Source organism: Sarcophilus harrisii, chromosome 4, assembly GCF_902635505.1.
Source record: "Sarcophilus harrisii chromosome 4, mSarHar1.11, whole genome shotgun sequence".
Classification (NCBI taxonomy): Eukaryota; Metazoa; Chordata; class Mammalia; order Dasyuromorphia; family Dasyuridae; genus Sarcophilus; species Sarcophilus harrisii.
In genome coordinates this window covers 438,925,622-438,940,757 of record NC_045429.1, presented here as the reverse complement: position 1 = coordinate 438,940,757, position 15,136 = coordinate 438,925,622, and the positions used below count along the sequence as shown (strand labels likewise).

General features: G+C 40.9%; 1 protein-coding gene across 1 annotated transcript in view; it reads right to left on the bottom strand.

Annotated features, from left to right (window-relative positions):
- Positions 1 to 785: 785 nt before the first annotated feature.
- RPA1 (replication protein A1) overlaps positions 786 to 15,136 on the bottom strand; it is a 55,994-nt gene continuing 41,643 nt past the window's right edge. Inside the window, exons 16-17 of the mRNA XM_031967796.1 lie at positions 2,142 to 2,228; positions 786 to 1,839 (exon numbers count right to left, since the gene is read on the bottom strand). Coding sequence (XP_031823656.1) covers positions 1,726 to 1,839; positions 2,142 to 2,228 — 201 coding nt within the window. The 3' untranslated portion in view covers positions 786 to 1,725. The remainder of the gene's footprint in view (positions 1,840 to 2,141; positions 2,229 to 15,136) is intronic.

Here is a 15,136-nt window from a genome sequence, read left to right as displayed (position 1 = left end):
GTTGATGCTTTATAAGCAAGGTCAGAAGGAACAAGCAATTCTACAATAAAATCCGGAGGCCTCAGCAAGAGAAGCCAACGCGACTCTGTCACCACCTTCAGAGGCGAAGGCATTTTAAAGAAGGAATCTGGCCAAGCAATTAATGGTCCTGAGAAAAAATGCCCTTCAAGTCCTTTCTCAGAAGTGGAATTCCTTTGCCTCAAGCTTGTAGGCCCTGAAAACAATCGGACACCTCAGGAAGCGACAGGGACTGAGCCAGGGGCTCGAGAAGGAGCCTCCCGAACCTATTTCCATAAATTAAAATCCAGTTCGCAAGGCCGCAGTGGGTCTGCAACACTGCCTATAGTCGGAGAGATGTGCAGCAAATGCCAAGCTGTGAGCTGCAGCCAACGGACGCATAATTAATGTGATTAGAAGCACACAGAGCAAGCATGCTCTGCTGACTGAAAAGCCCAGTAGCATAATTACTGTTTTCTATACTAGCTCACTGTCTGTACAAATTTCAAAGCCTGGTTGGTTTTAGACTGCTGTGTAAACGTCAATAAAATCCCCAAAGTGCCAGATCATCAGCATTCTTGGGCACAAAACATATCCTTTTTTTTTCTTTTAAAGATAAATTTCAGGGCTGCAAACATCAGAAATAGAGATCTTTATGCCTCCGTCTAATCTTAGAGTTCGTAATAAGTTAACATCTCCCCCAAGTGAACATTTATTATGAAGGCTAATTAATTGCTTTCCAGTAAGTAGAACCCTTTTGAGTTCAAAGAAAGTAGGATTCACAGAGATCTAAATATACTATTTATTGAAACAAAGCAATAGAAACAGAGGGTTCCCCCTCCCCCTTCTTTATAATTCTCTCCTTATTTAAACACAGCTTCAACCAAAATTGAAGAAGTGAAACATACAAATGCAAGAAATATATACAGGTAGGAAACGTGTACAATCATCAATTCAAAACGTGATGTTAATTGAAGTGAAAACTCAAGCAACGCTTTGTAGTCGCCTAGATTTCCCTAGGGGACAGTGAGTCAATGCTTATCAGCCTTCCTCAGAAGAGACAATTTTGATTAATATCAGGCCCATCTGACTCAGTCTATTAAACCCTGAAGGAAGGATATTCTTCAGATATAAGAGATACGGCTTTGATTAATAATTCTGCCGTCTTGCCATTCCAAGCATTAACAGAGACGTGGCACCTCCAGGAGGAGGAAGCCTTTGAATTCTAGGAGTAAACACTGGTGAGCACACTCAGGTCTTTCTCAGACTGCTCTCTAGCACTGCATTCCCAATTCTTTTCCCAGAAAGTTCCCAAAGTGTCACCAACTGGAGCAATGAAACCTCGGGTATACCATTTATTCTTCCGGCCGCAGATTTAGGGCTAATTACTTTGAACAGGACTCCAGCCTAAAGATAATGACATCTTAATAAAATCGACAAATGCCTGGAGCTAATGGCAGTGACAACTGGTACAACACTGAGCGAGACTGGCCCCTGAAGTCTGACATGGTTTAGGGGTCACAAGATCTGAGCACACGCCTCTTTACCTACCAAGGGGTCCCCGGGCTCACTCGACAAAGGAAATTGCTTAGTCCACCATAAAGGGCAGCTCTGCCCCGTGCAGCTAAAGCTTAATTGTCACACAGGGGTGGGAAGAGATCAACTTCACATCAGCTCTGGGGTCATTCTGGGGAGTGTCAAACTTCTACCCAATCAGCAACATTCTTCTCACATTTGCCGAGCCGCTGCGTTCTTCCTGATGTTCATGATGAGCCTCTTGCCATATTCTCTATAGTCCACAGGTTTCACGTCCACGACAGAGGCCTTAATGCGAGATTCATCCTGGGAAGAAAAAGAGCTGTGGGTGAGAGCCCCTCCGTTCCCCACAAGACCCCATTCTCCCCTCTCCCCCGACTCCTAAGTCACTCTGATCAATGGGCAGATCATCCCTTACACTCCCAAAGAACCACAGACTTTGCTAGCAAGGGCCTCTAGAGCCTTCACCTTAGGGTGACAGCAGGGGGGCCAGGTCTTTGGGAGACTCACAGCCTCAGCTGCCCCCACAACTAAGTCTGCACGAATGTGGAGAAAAGAAGCACAGTGATCCCCCAGGCCCTGCTCTCTTCACTCCCAGGGTTACTTACATTGTAAGTCTCCAGTTTGACTCTAATCTTGAATGTATAGGAACGAAAGTTGGCGTTCTGGAAGACTTCCTCAAAGGCCTGCTCGTTCTGTAATGGGCAAACAGAAGACATAGAGATATTGGCGGGATCACATCATCTCAACATGATTCACACGTTCAAAATCAGCTTAATTTCTGAAGTACATATCTTTTGACAAGATTTTCACTCCCAAGTTGATAGAAATTAGTTGTCAAATCTAATTTCCATCATAACAAATTCCAGACAAAACAAGTATCTTGGTTTTAAATTTTATTAAAATCAACACTTTTGGTCTTCACCTTTCAAGACTGGGAGGATCTGGAGAGTAATTCATTCATCAGGACTTTAACAAATACTTATAGGAGATACACCCTCCCTTCTAAGTTTCTTGACTGCTCTCTCCAGGCTCTCCCGCATCTGCCCGAATGATTCTCAGTCTCCTTTGCTGGATCTTCAACCACACTACACCCACTAAGCATGTGTCCACCATCACCATCACTCTGTCCCCACTAACTTGGCGACCTCATCAGCTGCCAATGGTTCAATCACCATTTATTCTACCAAATCTATATATTCAGCCTTACTTAATCTCTCCCGAGCTCTCGTATTGAGTCAACAACTGATTTTTGTGCATATCAAAACGGATATCTCAGAGGTACCAGAACTTAACCTTCACATTATCCCAGCTTTGTACTACCATTGAGAGCACCATCATCTTCCAGTTACCAAGTTAAAAACTCAAGATGATTCTTGATTCCTCATTTGCATTCACCTCATATATCCAACCTGTTGTCAAATCTTGTTTTTACCTTCTTAACATGTCCCATGCAGATCTCCCCACAAAGTTATCATCCTAGAAATAGTAGGAGCCCATCATGTCTTGCCTAAACTATTGCACTAGCTTCAGTTCCCCAAGAGATGGGCTCCTCCTCAGCTTCCAATTCTCTGCCACTACAAAAAAGGGTTGCTATAAACATTTTTGTACATCTTTAATTCATTTTGCTTACACTCCCCCTCCCCCCTTCTTCTAATCCTCTTGCATTCCCGTGTAGTGAAATTTATTTCTGTACCCAACTGTGGATGTATACATCCCTCTTTCAAGCAGTTCAGATCAGAATGTCACTTACCCTGGGACCCCTTCCACCTTGTTTGGATTGACATACTTTTTACCTATTTCCCTCTCTTTTTCCTGTGTATTATGTTTCTCATCTAACAGAAAGTATTCTAAGCCCTGGAGATGAAAGGGGCCAGAGGGAACACATGTATCATCTCCCCATAAAAAACCGTAAACAATTTATTCTTATTCAGTTCTTTAGGATTGTTTGTTCATGATTATCCATTTGGGTTGCTCTTGACTTCTGTGCCTGCACTTCAAAGTTTTTGTGTACCTCTGGTCTTTTCCTAAGATAAGCTTTGGATTCTATTACATTAAAAACATTTTAAGCGCTTACTTTATCTCTTTCAAGAATTCTTGTTGAATTTCTGCCCAAACTGATTTTTTCTCAGAGCCTTTACCTGGAATAGTTTTCTTCTAGGTTTGCATGTTAAGTTTACTTGTCACCATGATCTTTTTTATGGTGGGATTTTTGGGTTGGCTCATTCTTCTGGTTTCTTTCCTGATTTCTGACTTTGTTAGGGATGGGCTCTGTGCATTTCTAGAGGGAAAGGTCTGGTCCAGGAGGACCAGAGTGGTGGTTCAACAGCTACTTTATTGGGGTATTGAGTATTGCATTATTCCAGGATCCAAAGAACAGCTCAGGCTGGAAACCTACAAGATTTCAGTGCTCCCAAAGTAGCCTAATCCAGAGACAAAGTCTGGTGGTTGCCTTTCTGCTCTGGGTTCTACAAGAGGATTATTGAACAATGTTTTCTCTCATATCTTTCAAGGCAATATGTATAATTCTGTAATAACTATGGGAGTGTTTTGTTGGGAGAAAGCATTTAAGGTAGAATTTTGTTCTCCCAAGGAAAAAAAAAATTAGTGGCAACATTGAAGTAGAATTTTGTACTCCATATTTTCCAGTCAATTATGTGATGGTAAAGATGTGGTCTATTGTGGAACATCACTTGTGATGTGAAAGGTTGCTTATTCCCTTTAATTCCCTCAGAAGGGAATTATTATTGCACAGGTATATAGTCACAAAAAATTCTATATATGATGTAAAGTGGGCTTATATGATAGTAGCTATTATTTTGATCTAAACTTTTTTACTTGTTGTTGGGTGTCCTTCACTTTTGAAGTGGACCAATGACATCATGAGATGAATAAGAATCAAATTGTGAGAATTAGATTTAAGTGAGACAGAACGGCACAAAGTCATCAACCTTACTCCTCTTCCAGGGACAAAAGTCAGGATATGACTGGTGATGGTCCAGTATACAATGGATGACCTAGTGCCTAATGTGTGACCAAGTTCTAAGAGACTGCGCCTACTTTATTCTCTTTCATGGTCACTGGAACTTTTACATCCAACGGTTCTGCTGGGAAAGTCTTCATATGCTTGGGACAAACACCCACACAAGTCACCAACGGCCTGAGGTCCCTGAGATATCACCATCTGATTTAATCTGTCAGCCAAGATAGTTTACTAGGGTGCAGTCATTGGCCCGCTAGAGCTTCTTAGAGCCACAAATAAGAGGTGCATAAAACACCTCTGCATAAGAAACGATTCAGCAGAATGATTTTAGAGGGGCCTGGGGAGACTTACATGAACTGATGCTAAGTGAAACAAGCAGAGCCAGGAGATCATTGTATACAGTAATAACAAGACTATATGATGATCAATTTTGATGGATGTGATTCTCTTCAACAATGAGATGTTTCAAACCAATTCCAACTATTCAGTGATGAAAAGAATCAGCCACACCCAGAGAGAGCACTGTGGGAACTGAGTGTGGACCACAACATAGCTTTTCTACTCTTTCTGTTGTTGTTTGCTTGCATTTTCTTTTCCTTGTCAGTTTTTTTCCTTCTTGAGCCGATTTTTCTTGTGCAGCAAGATAACTGTATAAATGTGTGTATATAGGATTTAACATATATTTTAACATATTTAACATGTATTGGACTACATGTCATCTAGGGGAGGGGGGAAGGAGGGGTAATTTGGAACAGAAGGCTTTTACAAGGGTCAATGCTGAAAAATTATCCATGCATATGTTTTGTAAATAAAAAGCTTTAACAAAACAAAACAAAACAAAAAGTAGTTTCACACCCATTAAAAAAAAACAAATCAATCCCTAAATGCCCTCAAAATTGGTTCATCTCCAGCAATTGGTTCACTTCCAGCACACATCTCTTCTGTATATATTTTGGTCCTGTCCACTAGCCTTTTTCATCCTTGTCCTTTTTTAGTGTCATTTCCACTTGTATGAGTACACAAAAAAGATAGCTGGTTTAGGAATGAAATCTGTTAACACTTTGTCCTTTACCATTCCTTCTTAAATTTTATATCTTCTAATATATTTTTTTGCCATCCTCATTTACTCCCACTTTTGAATCAAAGTCATCAAGTATCAAAATAAATGTTGGAGTAATTTAAGAGGATTTATTGAACTTTTCATAATTTCTCCACCTCTTCATCTTCTGAAATATATATTAGTACAAAAACATCAATTATTTTCATGACAGCCTTCTCACAAAAACTTACTATTATGACTACCCCAGCTTAAGGCCTTTATAACCTTCTAATTAATTTCTTTGGTTCCAGTCACTCCACTGCAATATATCATCCATGCAGCTATTAAACTGCTATTCCTAAAGCACAGGTCTGCTCATGTTACTCAAGAAGTTTTCATAGCTCCCTACTGCCTCTAAGATAAAAAGTAAGCTTCTATTTGGCATCTTCACAAACTGGCCCCAACCTAACTTTCCAACACATCTCTCATGACTCTCCCTCACACATTCTATAGCCCAAGCCCAACTCACAGACTCCACTTTTTGCACTATTTCTGGGAAAACTCAGGCCTGGAATGCCTTCCCTCACCTCCACCTCCTGGAATCCTCTAGCTAACTTAAAGCTTTAGCTCAAATGCCACCTCTTCTTAAAAGCCTCTAAATGCCCCAGCTGTCGGCTTATCCACTGGAAGTCCCTTTGTATTCCTTTGGCACCATCTGTGCATATACTGCTCTTCCCAGCAGAAGGAAGGATCCTTCAGGAGAGGGTTGTTGTGTTTTTCTCTGTGTATCCCCAGTGCTTCATGCAGTGTCCAGGAAGCGCTTCCTGAATTGAGTATGTTACCTGCACCGGTGAATGAATGCCCCATAAAACTAACTCTGCTGACTCCTCGTGACTTTTCAAAGTGAGTTATCCTTCCATTTTGTACAACCTCCTTTAATTGTCTGATTCCCCAATGTTACATGTCCGGACAAGGACTCCAGTTTCAGAGTGTTTACACTGACTTTTTTGTTTCCCAAGAGCAGGACCGAGGGCCTTTCTATATTTTTTGTAGTTTCACAGACTGCAAAAGAATTCCTCATCATGTGAGTGCCCAGCCTAGCTCTCAGAAAGGAGAAAACAGCCATCACTCGTGCCTTTCCAACAAGGTAGAACCTACAAGAACTTGAACAGCCTTTCAAGAACCAAAGATCCTCTTTGTGATGCAATGAAATAACAAATGAGGTGGGACAAAGACAAAGAGCTGTCTGCAAGAAGCTTACTTTCCCTAGTTAACACATGTAAAAGAATTGAGAAACCCTGAGTTCCAATTTGGCTCCAGATACTTAACTTCCTCAGTTACTCATCTATACTACTAAGATACTACATTTACCTTCCAGTGGTATTGTGAGGAAAAGGAAGGAACAAGAATTTATTAAGTACCTGCTATCTGTCAGGTACTGGATTAAGCACTTATACACTTATCATCTCATTTTCATTTCCTCCTAACCACTGGAAGGCAGGTACTATTATTATCCCCATTTTACAAATGAGGAAACCAAGGCAGACAGAGGCTAAGTGATGTGTCCAGGATGACACAGACAGTTAAGTGCTTGGGGGCTTCCTGACTCCAAGCCCAAAGCTCTTTCCACTAAAACAAGATATTTGCAAAATCCACTGTAAAGCTACAATTGCTATGGAAATGCCAGCTATTATTAAGGCAGACTTGGAGGAGGGAAGAACATTAGTAATTGAAGGGATCAGTAATGGCTTCATGTAGGTGGAACCTGAGTCTTGAAAAAAGACAGAGGTTTTAAGAGACAGGTGAGAAGGAGGCACATTTCAGGCAGGTAATGATCAGCTTGTGCATGCTGAGCTCAGGGAACAGAGAAGAAAAGGAGTGATAGGAAGACAAGACTGGTAAGGAAGGCAGAAGCCAGGCTAGGAGGGCCTTTAAATGCCAGCCTGAAGACTGTTCTTTATCATAAAGGCAATAGGGAGCGAGTGAAGACATCTGAGCAAGGAGAAGGTAACAAGGAAAAACCCAAATCTTAGGAATATTAATTTAGCAGCTAGAGAAAGTTCAAAGCCCAATCAGAACTCCTTTCTATAGAACAGGTGTGAAACTATGAGAGTAGAGAAAAGACAGGTGAAAAAAAAGTTGGAAGCAGAATCGACAAGATTGGGCAGATAACAGCACACTTAGGCAGCACTTTGCAGTTTCCTGTCCCACATAGTCTTTCATCTGAACTGTACAAAAATCCTGGAGATAGGTGTTATCATTATCCCCATTTGATCACCAAGGAAACTGAGGCAGGGTCTCACAGCTATTAAGTGTCGGAGCCAAGATTCCAAGTCAGACCTTGGATGAGTGGAGAGGAAGGGTCAAGGGTGATCCTGAGGCTGAAGATCTGAGTGATCAGAAAGACAGAGGTGTCTTCCCTGGTAAAGGTCATGTAAGAAGGAATCCTTCTTTTGACTTGAACTCTGCATTGGATTTCTTCTGACAAGCAAATACCTCTGATAGATGAACCTTCTCCCAATTCACGTCTGGATTGAGGTTATTTATTAGGGAGGTGAAAAGGGAAGGGGAGAGGAAAGCAGTTACCTCTGAAGGAATCTTGTATCTAATATGTACTACACGAGGGACATTTTGTTGGAAGAAAATCTTTAGGGAGAATTTTGTTATGCAAAGTAAAACATTATTGTCAATAAACACCACACACTACAGAATCTGGGAGAGGGCTGATAGAGAAGGTAACATGGAGAGAGATAATATGAATTCTGCTTGTTGACTCTGATACCTACAGGTTCTCTAGATGGTTGGTATCCAGCAGGCAGCTGCTGAAGGGGCACCAGAACTTATGAGATTTAAAGATTTATAAATGAGGAGGTAGTTGAGTAGGAATGATAACTGATTTCATGGGAGCTCTTGAGGTCATCAACAGAAGGAAGAAAAGGAGAGGGCCAGGACTTTTGGAGAACTCTTACACTAAGGAACCAGGACATGAACTATGACCCAGGTAAAGGAAATTGAGAAGGATTAAGTAAACAGGAGAGAATGACCAAGTATCTATCAAAAGCTGCAGTAAAGTCAAGAAGGATAAACCTGAGAAAAGACTATTAGATTTCATCCTTAAAAGACCACTGGTAATCTTGCATTTTCATTTTTTAAATTCTCCCCTTTCCAATTTTCCCTAGTTACATGTAAAACAACATTTTTTTTTTTTTTTGGTTATATATGTATATATGAATCATATTGGGAGAAAAAAAAATCAAGAAAAGGAAAACTATAAGAAAAAAAAACACACAAAAGAAACATACATAGCATGTGTCAATTTACATTCAGTCTCCATAACTGTCATAAATGTGATTGGCATTTTCCATTCAAAGTTTATTGGAATTGCCTTAGATCACTGAATTGGTGAGAAAAACCAAATCTATCATACTTGAACATCACACAAACTTGTTGTTGCTGTGTACAATATTTTTCTGGTTCTGCTTATTTCCCTCAGCATCAGTTCATATTTTATAAATCTTCCCAAGCTTTTCTAAAATCCAACTGCTCATCATTTATTATAGAACAAGAATATTCCATAACTTATTCAACCATTCCCCAATAGATGGGTATCTACTCATTTTCCAATTCTTTGCCACAACAAAAAGAAGGTTCGTTCCCTTCTTTTATGATCTCTTTGGGATATAGACCCAGCAGTGGCACTATTGGATTAAAGGACACGCACAGTTTGATAATCCTTGGGACATAGTTCCAAATTGCTCTCCAGAATGGCTGGATCGGTTCATGACTCTACCCACAATGCATCAGTATCCCAATTTTCCAACATCGTCTCCAATCTTGAGGATTTTCCACTTTTTGTCACATTAGCCAATCTGATGGGTGTGAGGTGGTACCTCAAAGTTGTTTTAATTTGCATTTCTCTAATCAATAGTGATTTAGAGCATTATATGACTATAAGGAAAGAGTACTTTCAATCAAGTTTCCCCTACCCTTAAAACAAACTCCACAAACTCCTATGATCCCTTCTAGCTATGTCTCCCATTTTTCTCAGCCAAACTCCACAAAAAAGCTTTTGTCTCTTTCTTTCCTCATTCTCTCCTCAGCTGATACAAGATGGACTCAGACTTCATGGCTCGACTGAAACAGCTCACACCAAAATTACCAATAATCTCAACCACCAAACTGAATGGTGTTTTCTCAGACTGAATGATTCTCGTCCCCTCTTCAGTATCAGAGACATGTGGAGTCCAGCCCTCCCATCCCCACACCCCTGCCCCAGATTTCCTTAACACTACTCTCTGCTGGCTCATCACGACATTCCCCCAACTAAGGTATTGCACAAACTTCCATCCTGGGCCTTCTCTTCTCTCTCAGCAACCTTGTCATTTCTGTGAAGATGATTCAAGATCTCTATACTCATCCCGGGTCTCTCCTGGGACTCAGGCCCTATTGCAGACATTTCAAACTCAACACATTTAAACTCATTATCTTCTTAAATCCGCCCCTCTGGCTGACTTGCCTATTTCTAGCAAAGGCCTCACCATCCTGCCATTGTTTCACATTTGTAACCTTGGCATTGTCCTGGACTCTTCCCTTGCGTACTCCCCACCCCTTCCTCAACCATCCATCTAGGTGCAAAATGTGACCATTTCGGGATTCACCACCTTTCCCATCTCTGATCTCGCCTCCCCTCTCCCAGGTGCCGTCTCCCCTCGGGATCACTGCAATGGCCTCCTAATTGGGCAATCGAGTAGGAGCTGCTCCCACCTCGAGTCTCTCTTCCATACAACTACCAAAGTCAATTTCCTTAAAGCAGATCTGACCATATGAATTCCCTATTAAACAAACCTTGGTAGTTTCCAGTTGCTTCTAGGATAAAACAAATTCTTCTCTTAGCTTTTAAAGCTCTATGCAGTTTGGACCCCAGTGATCTTTCTGCCCTCACTGAGAGGAAGAAGGGAAGGAAACAAGCCTTTGTTAAGTGCCCACTTCATGCCAAGTACTGGGATCAGTACTTCATAAATATTATCTCGTTTGAATCTCACAACAACTCTGGGATAAATGTTTGATTATCGCCATTTTAGTATGAGTAAACTGAGGCTGACAGTGGTCTGGCCTTGCAGCTAGACGGTGTCTGAGCTCAGGTCTTCCTGACTCCCAATCCCCAGTGCTCTCCACTGCACCGCCTAGCTTGAACATTGCTCCCCATCTTGTACTCTGATCCAGTCCAAATGATTCTCTATTCCCCAGTCTTCTACCTCCCATATGCCCGTCCTGAGGTCTAGAATGCCCTCCCGTCTTGCCTCTACCTCAGAGGGTTCCTCTCTCCTCACTTCATACAAGCTTTATGTGGAATTGCAGTCCTCCCTATTAGAATGTAAACTCCTGGTGAACAGGGATTGCTTTACTCCTTGCATCTGGAGCCCTAGCGCCTAGCACGGGCTCTAGTGTTTAATCGGTTGATTATGTGGTAAGATCAGAAGCCAGAGTACAATCAATTGACAAGGGAGGATATGGAAGCACTGAGAGAAGATAATAAAGAACATATCTATGAAAGGGAGGAAGGATATAGGTCAATGGCTTGGAGAAGTATAACTAAGTGAAGGTGTTTTTTAAAAGTAAATATGTACTGATCTTTTATTTTCATATTTTTACATTTCCTTCTTCACAGCCACACCCAGTTTCTCCAGTCTGAAAAGAAAGAGAAATGTGTTTGTAAGTGGAGGTTTAAGGACAGAAGAGACCTGGGCAGATTTGTAGGCATCAAGGAAGAGCTGGGTGATAGGGACCGAAGATTAGAGAAATGTGGAATAGGCAAAGGGGGCAAGCTCCCAAGGAAGGAGGAAGAGAGGTTCAAGTACATCAGTAGAAAGCTTGGCTTTGGCAAGGAGAAAATCCACTTCTCTGTGACATTCTGAAACCAGGAAGAAAAAACAGCGGATGATACAGAGAAATTCTGAAGTTAAAAATAGGGGAAGGGGAGATCATGACAGATAGCTTTTAATCTCTCTGGAGAGGAAGACAAGGTTAGTTGAAAAGAAGGAGGTAATAAAGGAGGCTGGAAGAGAGAAGAGGTTTAGCAGAGCTGCTGGAGTCATGTAATAGTTAATTACAGAAGGAAAAAAAGCCCTGAAGTTCCAAGTGGGATAAGATAAACTTAGATGAAGCGCAATCAGCCAAGTTGTAAAAAAGTTGTTACTTCCACCAGCAACACAGAGAAGGCAGATGGCAGGAAGAAACTAGGGCCCAGCTTTAGCCAAGTTTGAATGGAAAGCGCAGGCCAAGAACTGACGGCTATCCAATCAGAGGGCAGCAGGTGAGGGAGAGGGGCTCTGCTGGCTGGGGCCAAAGTCAGGACTTGGTGGGCCAAGCCCTGGAAAGGAATTGTAGACAGCTGGAAGTGTTCACAAGAATGGTGTGAGCTGAGGCTGGGAGGGAGCTAAGGGAGGCTGGGAGGGAGCTAAGGGAGGCTGGGAGAAAAGGGCAAGACTAATCAAAGGAAAGGCAGGTTGCATGCATGGATTCGAACTAGGGTGAAAGGCCCAACTTTGTACCCATCAATTTGCTTGTTTTCCCTGATAAGGATTATAACTATTCTCTCCTTCCATTCCCCCCAGGACAGTCATTGGGTGCATGGTTCTCCAGGCTCAGAGGACTTTGCTCTGCATCAGTTCCACAAGTCTCCCATTCTTTTCCATGGTCCCAGTTATTATTTCCTTCAGAACAGCAATATTCAATTACTCTGACCCACCAGACCTCCTGAGATACAGTGTTCCCCAGTCAATGGACATCCACTTAAAAAAAAATTGTTGCTAACATAGATCACTGCTATAATCTCTGGTGTTATGAGGATGTCTATTTTATCAATGACCTTTTGGGGGCATGTGTCTAGCAGTGGATTTTTTGGGTCAAAGGATATGGATGTTTTTGTCACTTTTTTTCTTATAATTTTAAACTGCTTTCCAGAATGATTGGTCCAATTTCCAATTCCATCAACAGAGCATTAGTATGTCCATCTTTCCACACTCCCTCTACCACTAACTATTCCCATCTTATCTTTGTCAATTTGATGGCTATGAGCAAAACCTCAGAGTTGTTTTGCTTTGCATTTCTATCTATTAATTATTTAGGAATATTCTTTCATATACTAGCTTGCAATTATTTTCTGAACATGTCTCTTTAAAATCTAAATTGGTTGATGAGTTCTCTGTATATCCATATCATTTTTTTTTTTTGGACAATTCCCCCTTTTAGCTCTTCATCCCAACTGTTTCTTTGTATCTTCAGAATTTCAGTCTTGAGAGCTTCCAATTCATCCTGAATAACTTCCTTTGTAGAATTTTAGGCCATGAGAGCCTGCCTATTCTTTCTTAAAACATTTTAAAATCTGCTCCTGTAAAATCTCCTGGGCACTTCAGACCATGCCCAGCTTTCCTTTTACTCTAATACTAATAAAATAGAAATGGTTACTTCCCCCTCAGGTTTCTATGTATTCACCTCAGGACCAGTTCTTCCTTGCTGAGACTGTAACTCAGAAAAGAAGCTGCCCTTATTGGAAAGAACAACTACTCCACTACATGAAAAAAATGCTTTAAATCTCTAATAATAAGAGTAATGCAAATCAAAACAACTCTGAGGTTTCACCTGACATCCTGCAAATTAACCAAACCCCCCCCCCCCCAAAATGGCAATAGTCAATGTTGGAGGAGTTTTGGAAAGACAAGTACACTGATACATTGCTGGGGAAACTGTGAAATAGCCTGATTATTTTGGAAAACGATTTGGAATAATGCAAATGAATGACTAACCATACCCTCTGAACCAGATTTATACCCCAAGGAAACCACTGGTAATAAAAAAAAAAAATTCCATATACTTCAAAATAGCAGCATTTTATATGATAGCTAAGAATTGAAAATGAAAGTAGATGCCCATCAATTGGGGAATGGCTCACCAAGTTGTGGTAAAGAACATTATAGATTGTAAGATGTTAAATCTATATGAACTAATGCAAAGTGAAGTAAGCAGAACTAAGAAAACAATATAGATATTACTACTATGTGTAAGTGGAAAGAACTATTCATCCCCAAAGCAAAAGCTTACACAACAAAATTATAAAGATCAAGTGGGATGACTGAAGAGATAAGAGAAGCCATTTTCATCCTATACTTTTGTCGCACCTTTACACTAACAGACATTACACATTGTACAGGTTCTCTGACTTTTTCTATATATCAATCAACTGTGCTGACTTTTTTTCCTCCCTAAAAAATAGAATGTCAGAGGCAACTAGGTGGTGCAGTGGATGGAGCACCAGTCCTCAAGTCAGGAGAACCTGATTCAAATCTGGCCTCAGATATGTAACACTTTCTAGTTGTGTGACCCTGGGCAAGTCACTTAACTTCAATTGCCTAAACCCCCAAAAAAGAAAAAAATGTCATATAGAATATGCTCTTGGGAAAGGGGAGGGATAGATAGTATATTATGGTGATGTAAGAAAATAGCAATAAACTAACAAACACACACACATATATAAAAGGACATGAATTTCTGAAGAACATAATCATTTCATATCTGCATTTGTATTCCAAGCAATCAACAGTGTTGAGCACATAGTAGGTGCTTAAGATAAATTTTGACTGAATGGATAAGGCAAGTGAAGAAATTACTCTTCTTTGGGTAGGAGAGACCATGTCAAGAAATGTTCAGATAAATGAAATTTCCTATCACTATCTCCTCCTCTATTTATTCTTTCTGTGAAGGGACCCAGTTGTCTACTCCAATGATAAAACCCATTCTGTTTCTGCCTCCACAATGCTTTGTTTTCTGGATTTCCTCACACAAATTTCCTTCTTAATCTAAGACACCACCCTGCTAAGTGCGAAGACACTCTCCCACACCCCACTCTTTCATCTATCCCATTGCATCTGAGGAAGGTACATCCTTTTCAGAGCCAAATTCTAGCCCTGAACTTCATCTTGAGTCTGTGTCAAATGTGTCAGATGAAGTCAAATTTGCATTATCATTTTAGGATCGTTAAACTACCTTGTTCTTATTACTTATTACGCCTGCTTCTTATTTAGTTACCTGGAGTCACAGGCTCTACTGCGAACTTGGTTCTTGGACCTTTTCTCTACCCTTTTCTGGATGTCTTGACTGATAGCCTCCTTTCTAGACTGTAGCTACTCTCCATGGTATTTAGCTTTGCAGATCTATATAGATCAGAATCATCTGATAATTGATTCAACATTTCCCTTAGTTTCTTTCTTTTCATAAGAGGAAGGTTTGTCTAAAGCACTGGAAACTTTCAAATGACATTAGGGAGCTGAAGACATAGGAAGCACAAAGATGAAACCAAACATCTTTAAGAAATAGGGGAGCCGGAAGAAATCCGGCAAAGACCAACCCTGTGGGGGGAGGGGGGCAAAACCTCTTAGGATTTGACTTTGCAAAGAACACCCCCCCACACTCAACTTCTCTCTTTGAGACTGCCCTATTGTAAAGGCCAAGGCCATTATGTGTGAAATAGGTTGTTGTCTAGAGGTTCTGACCAGCCAAAATCAAACAATGAGCACTAGCAGAAG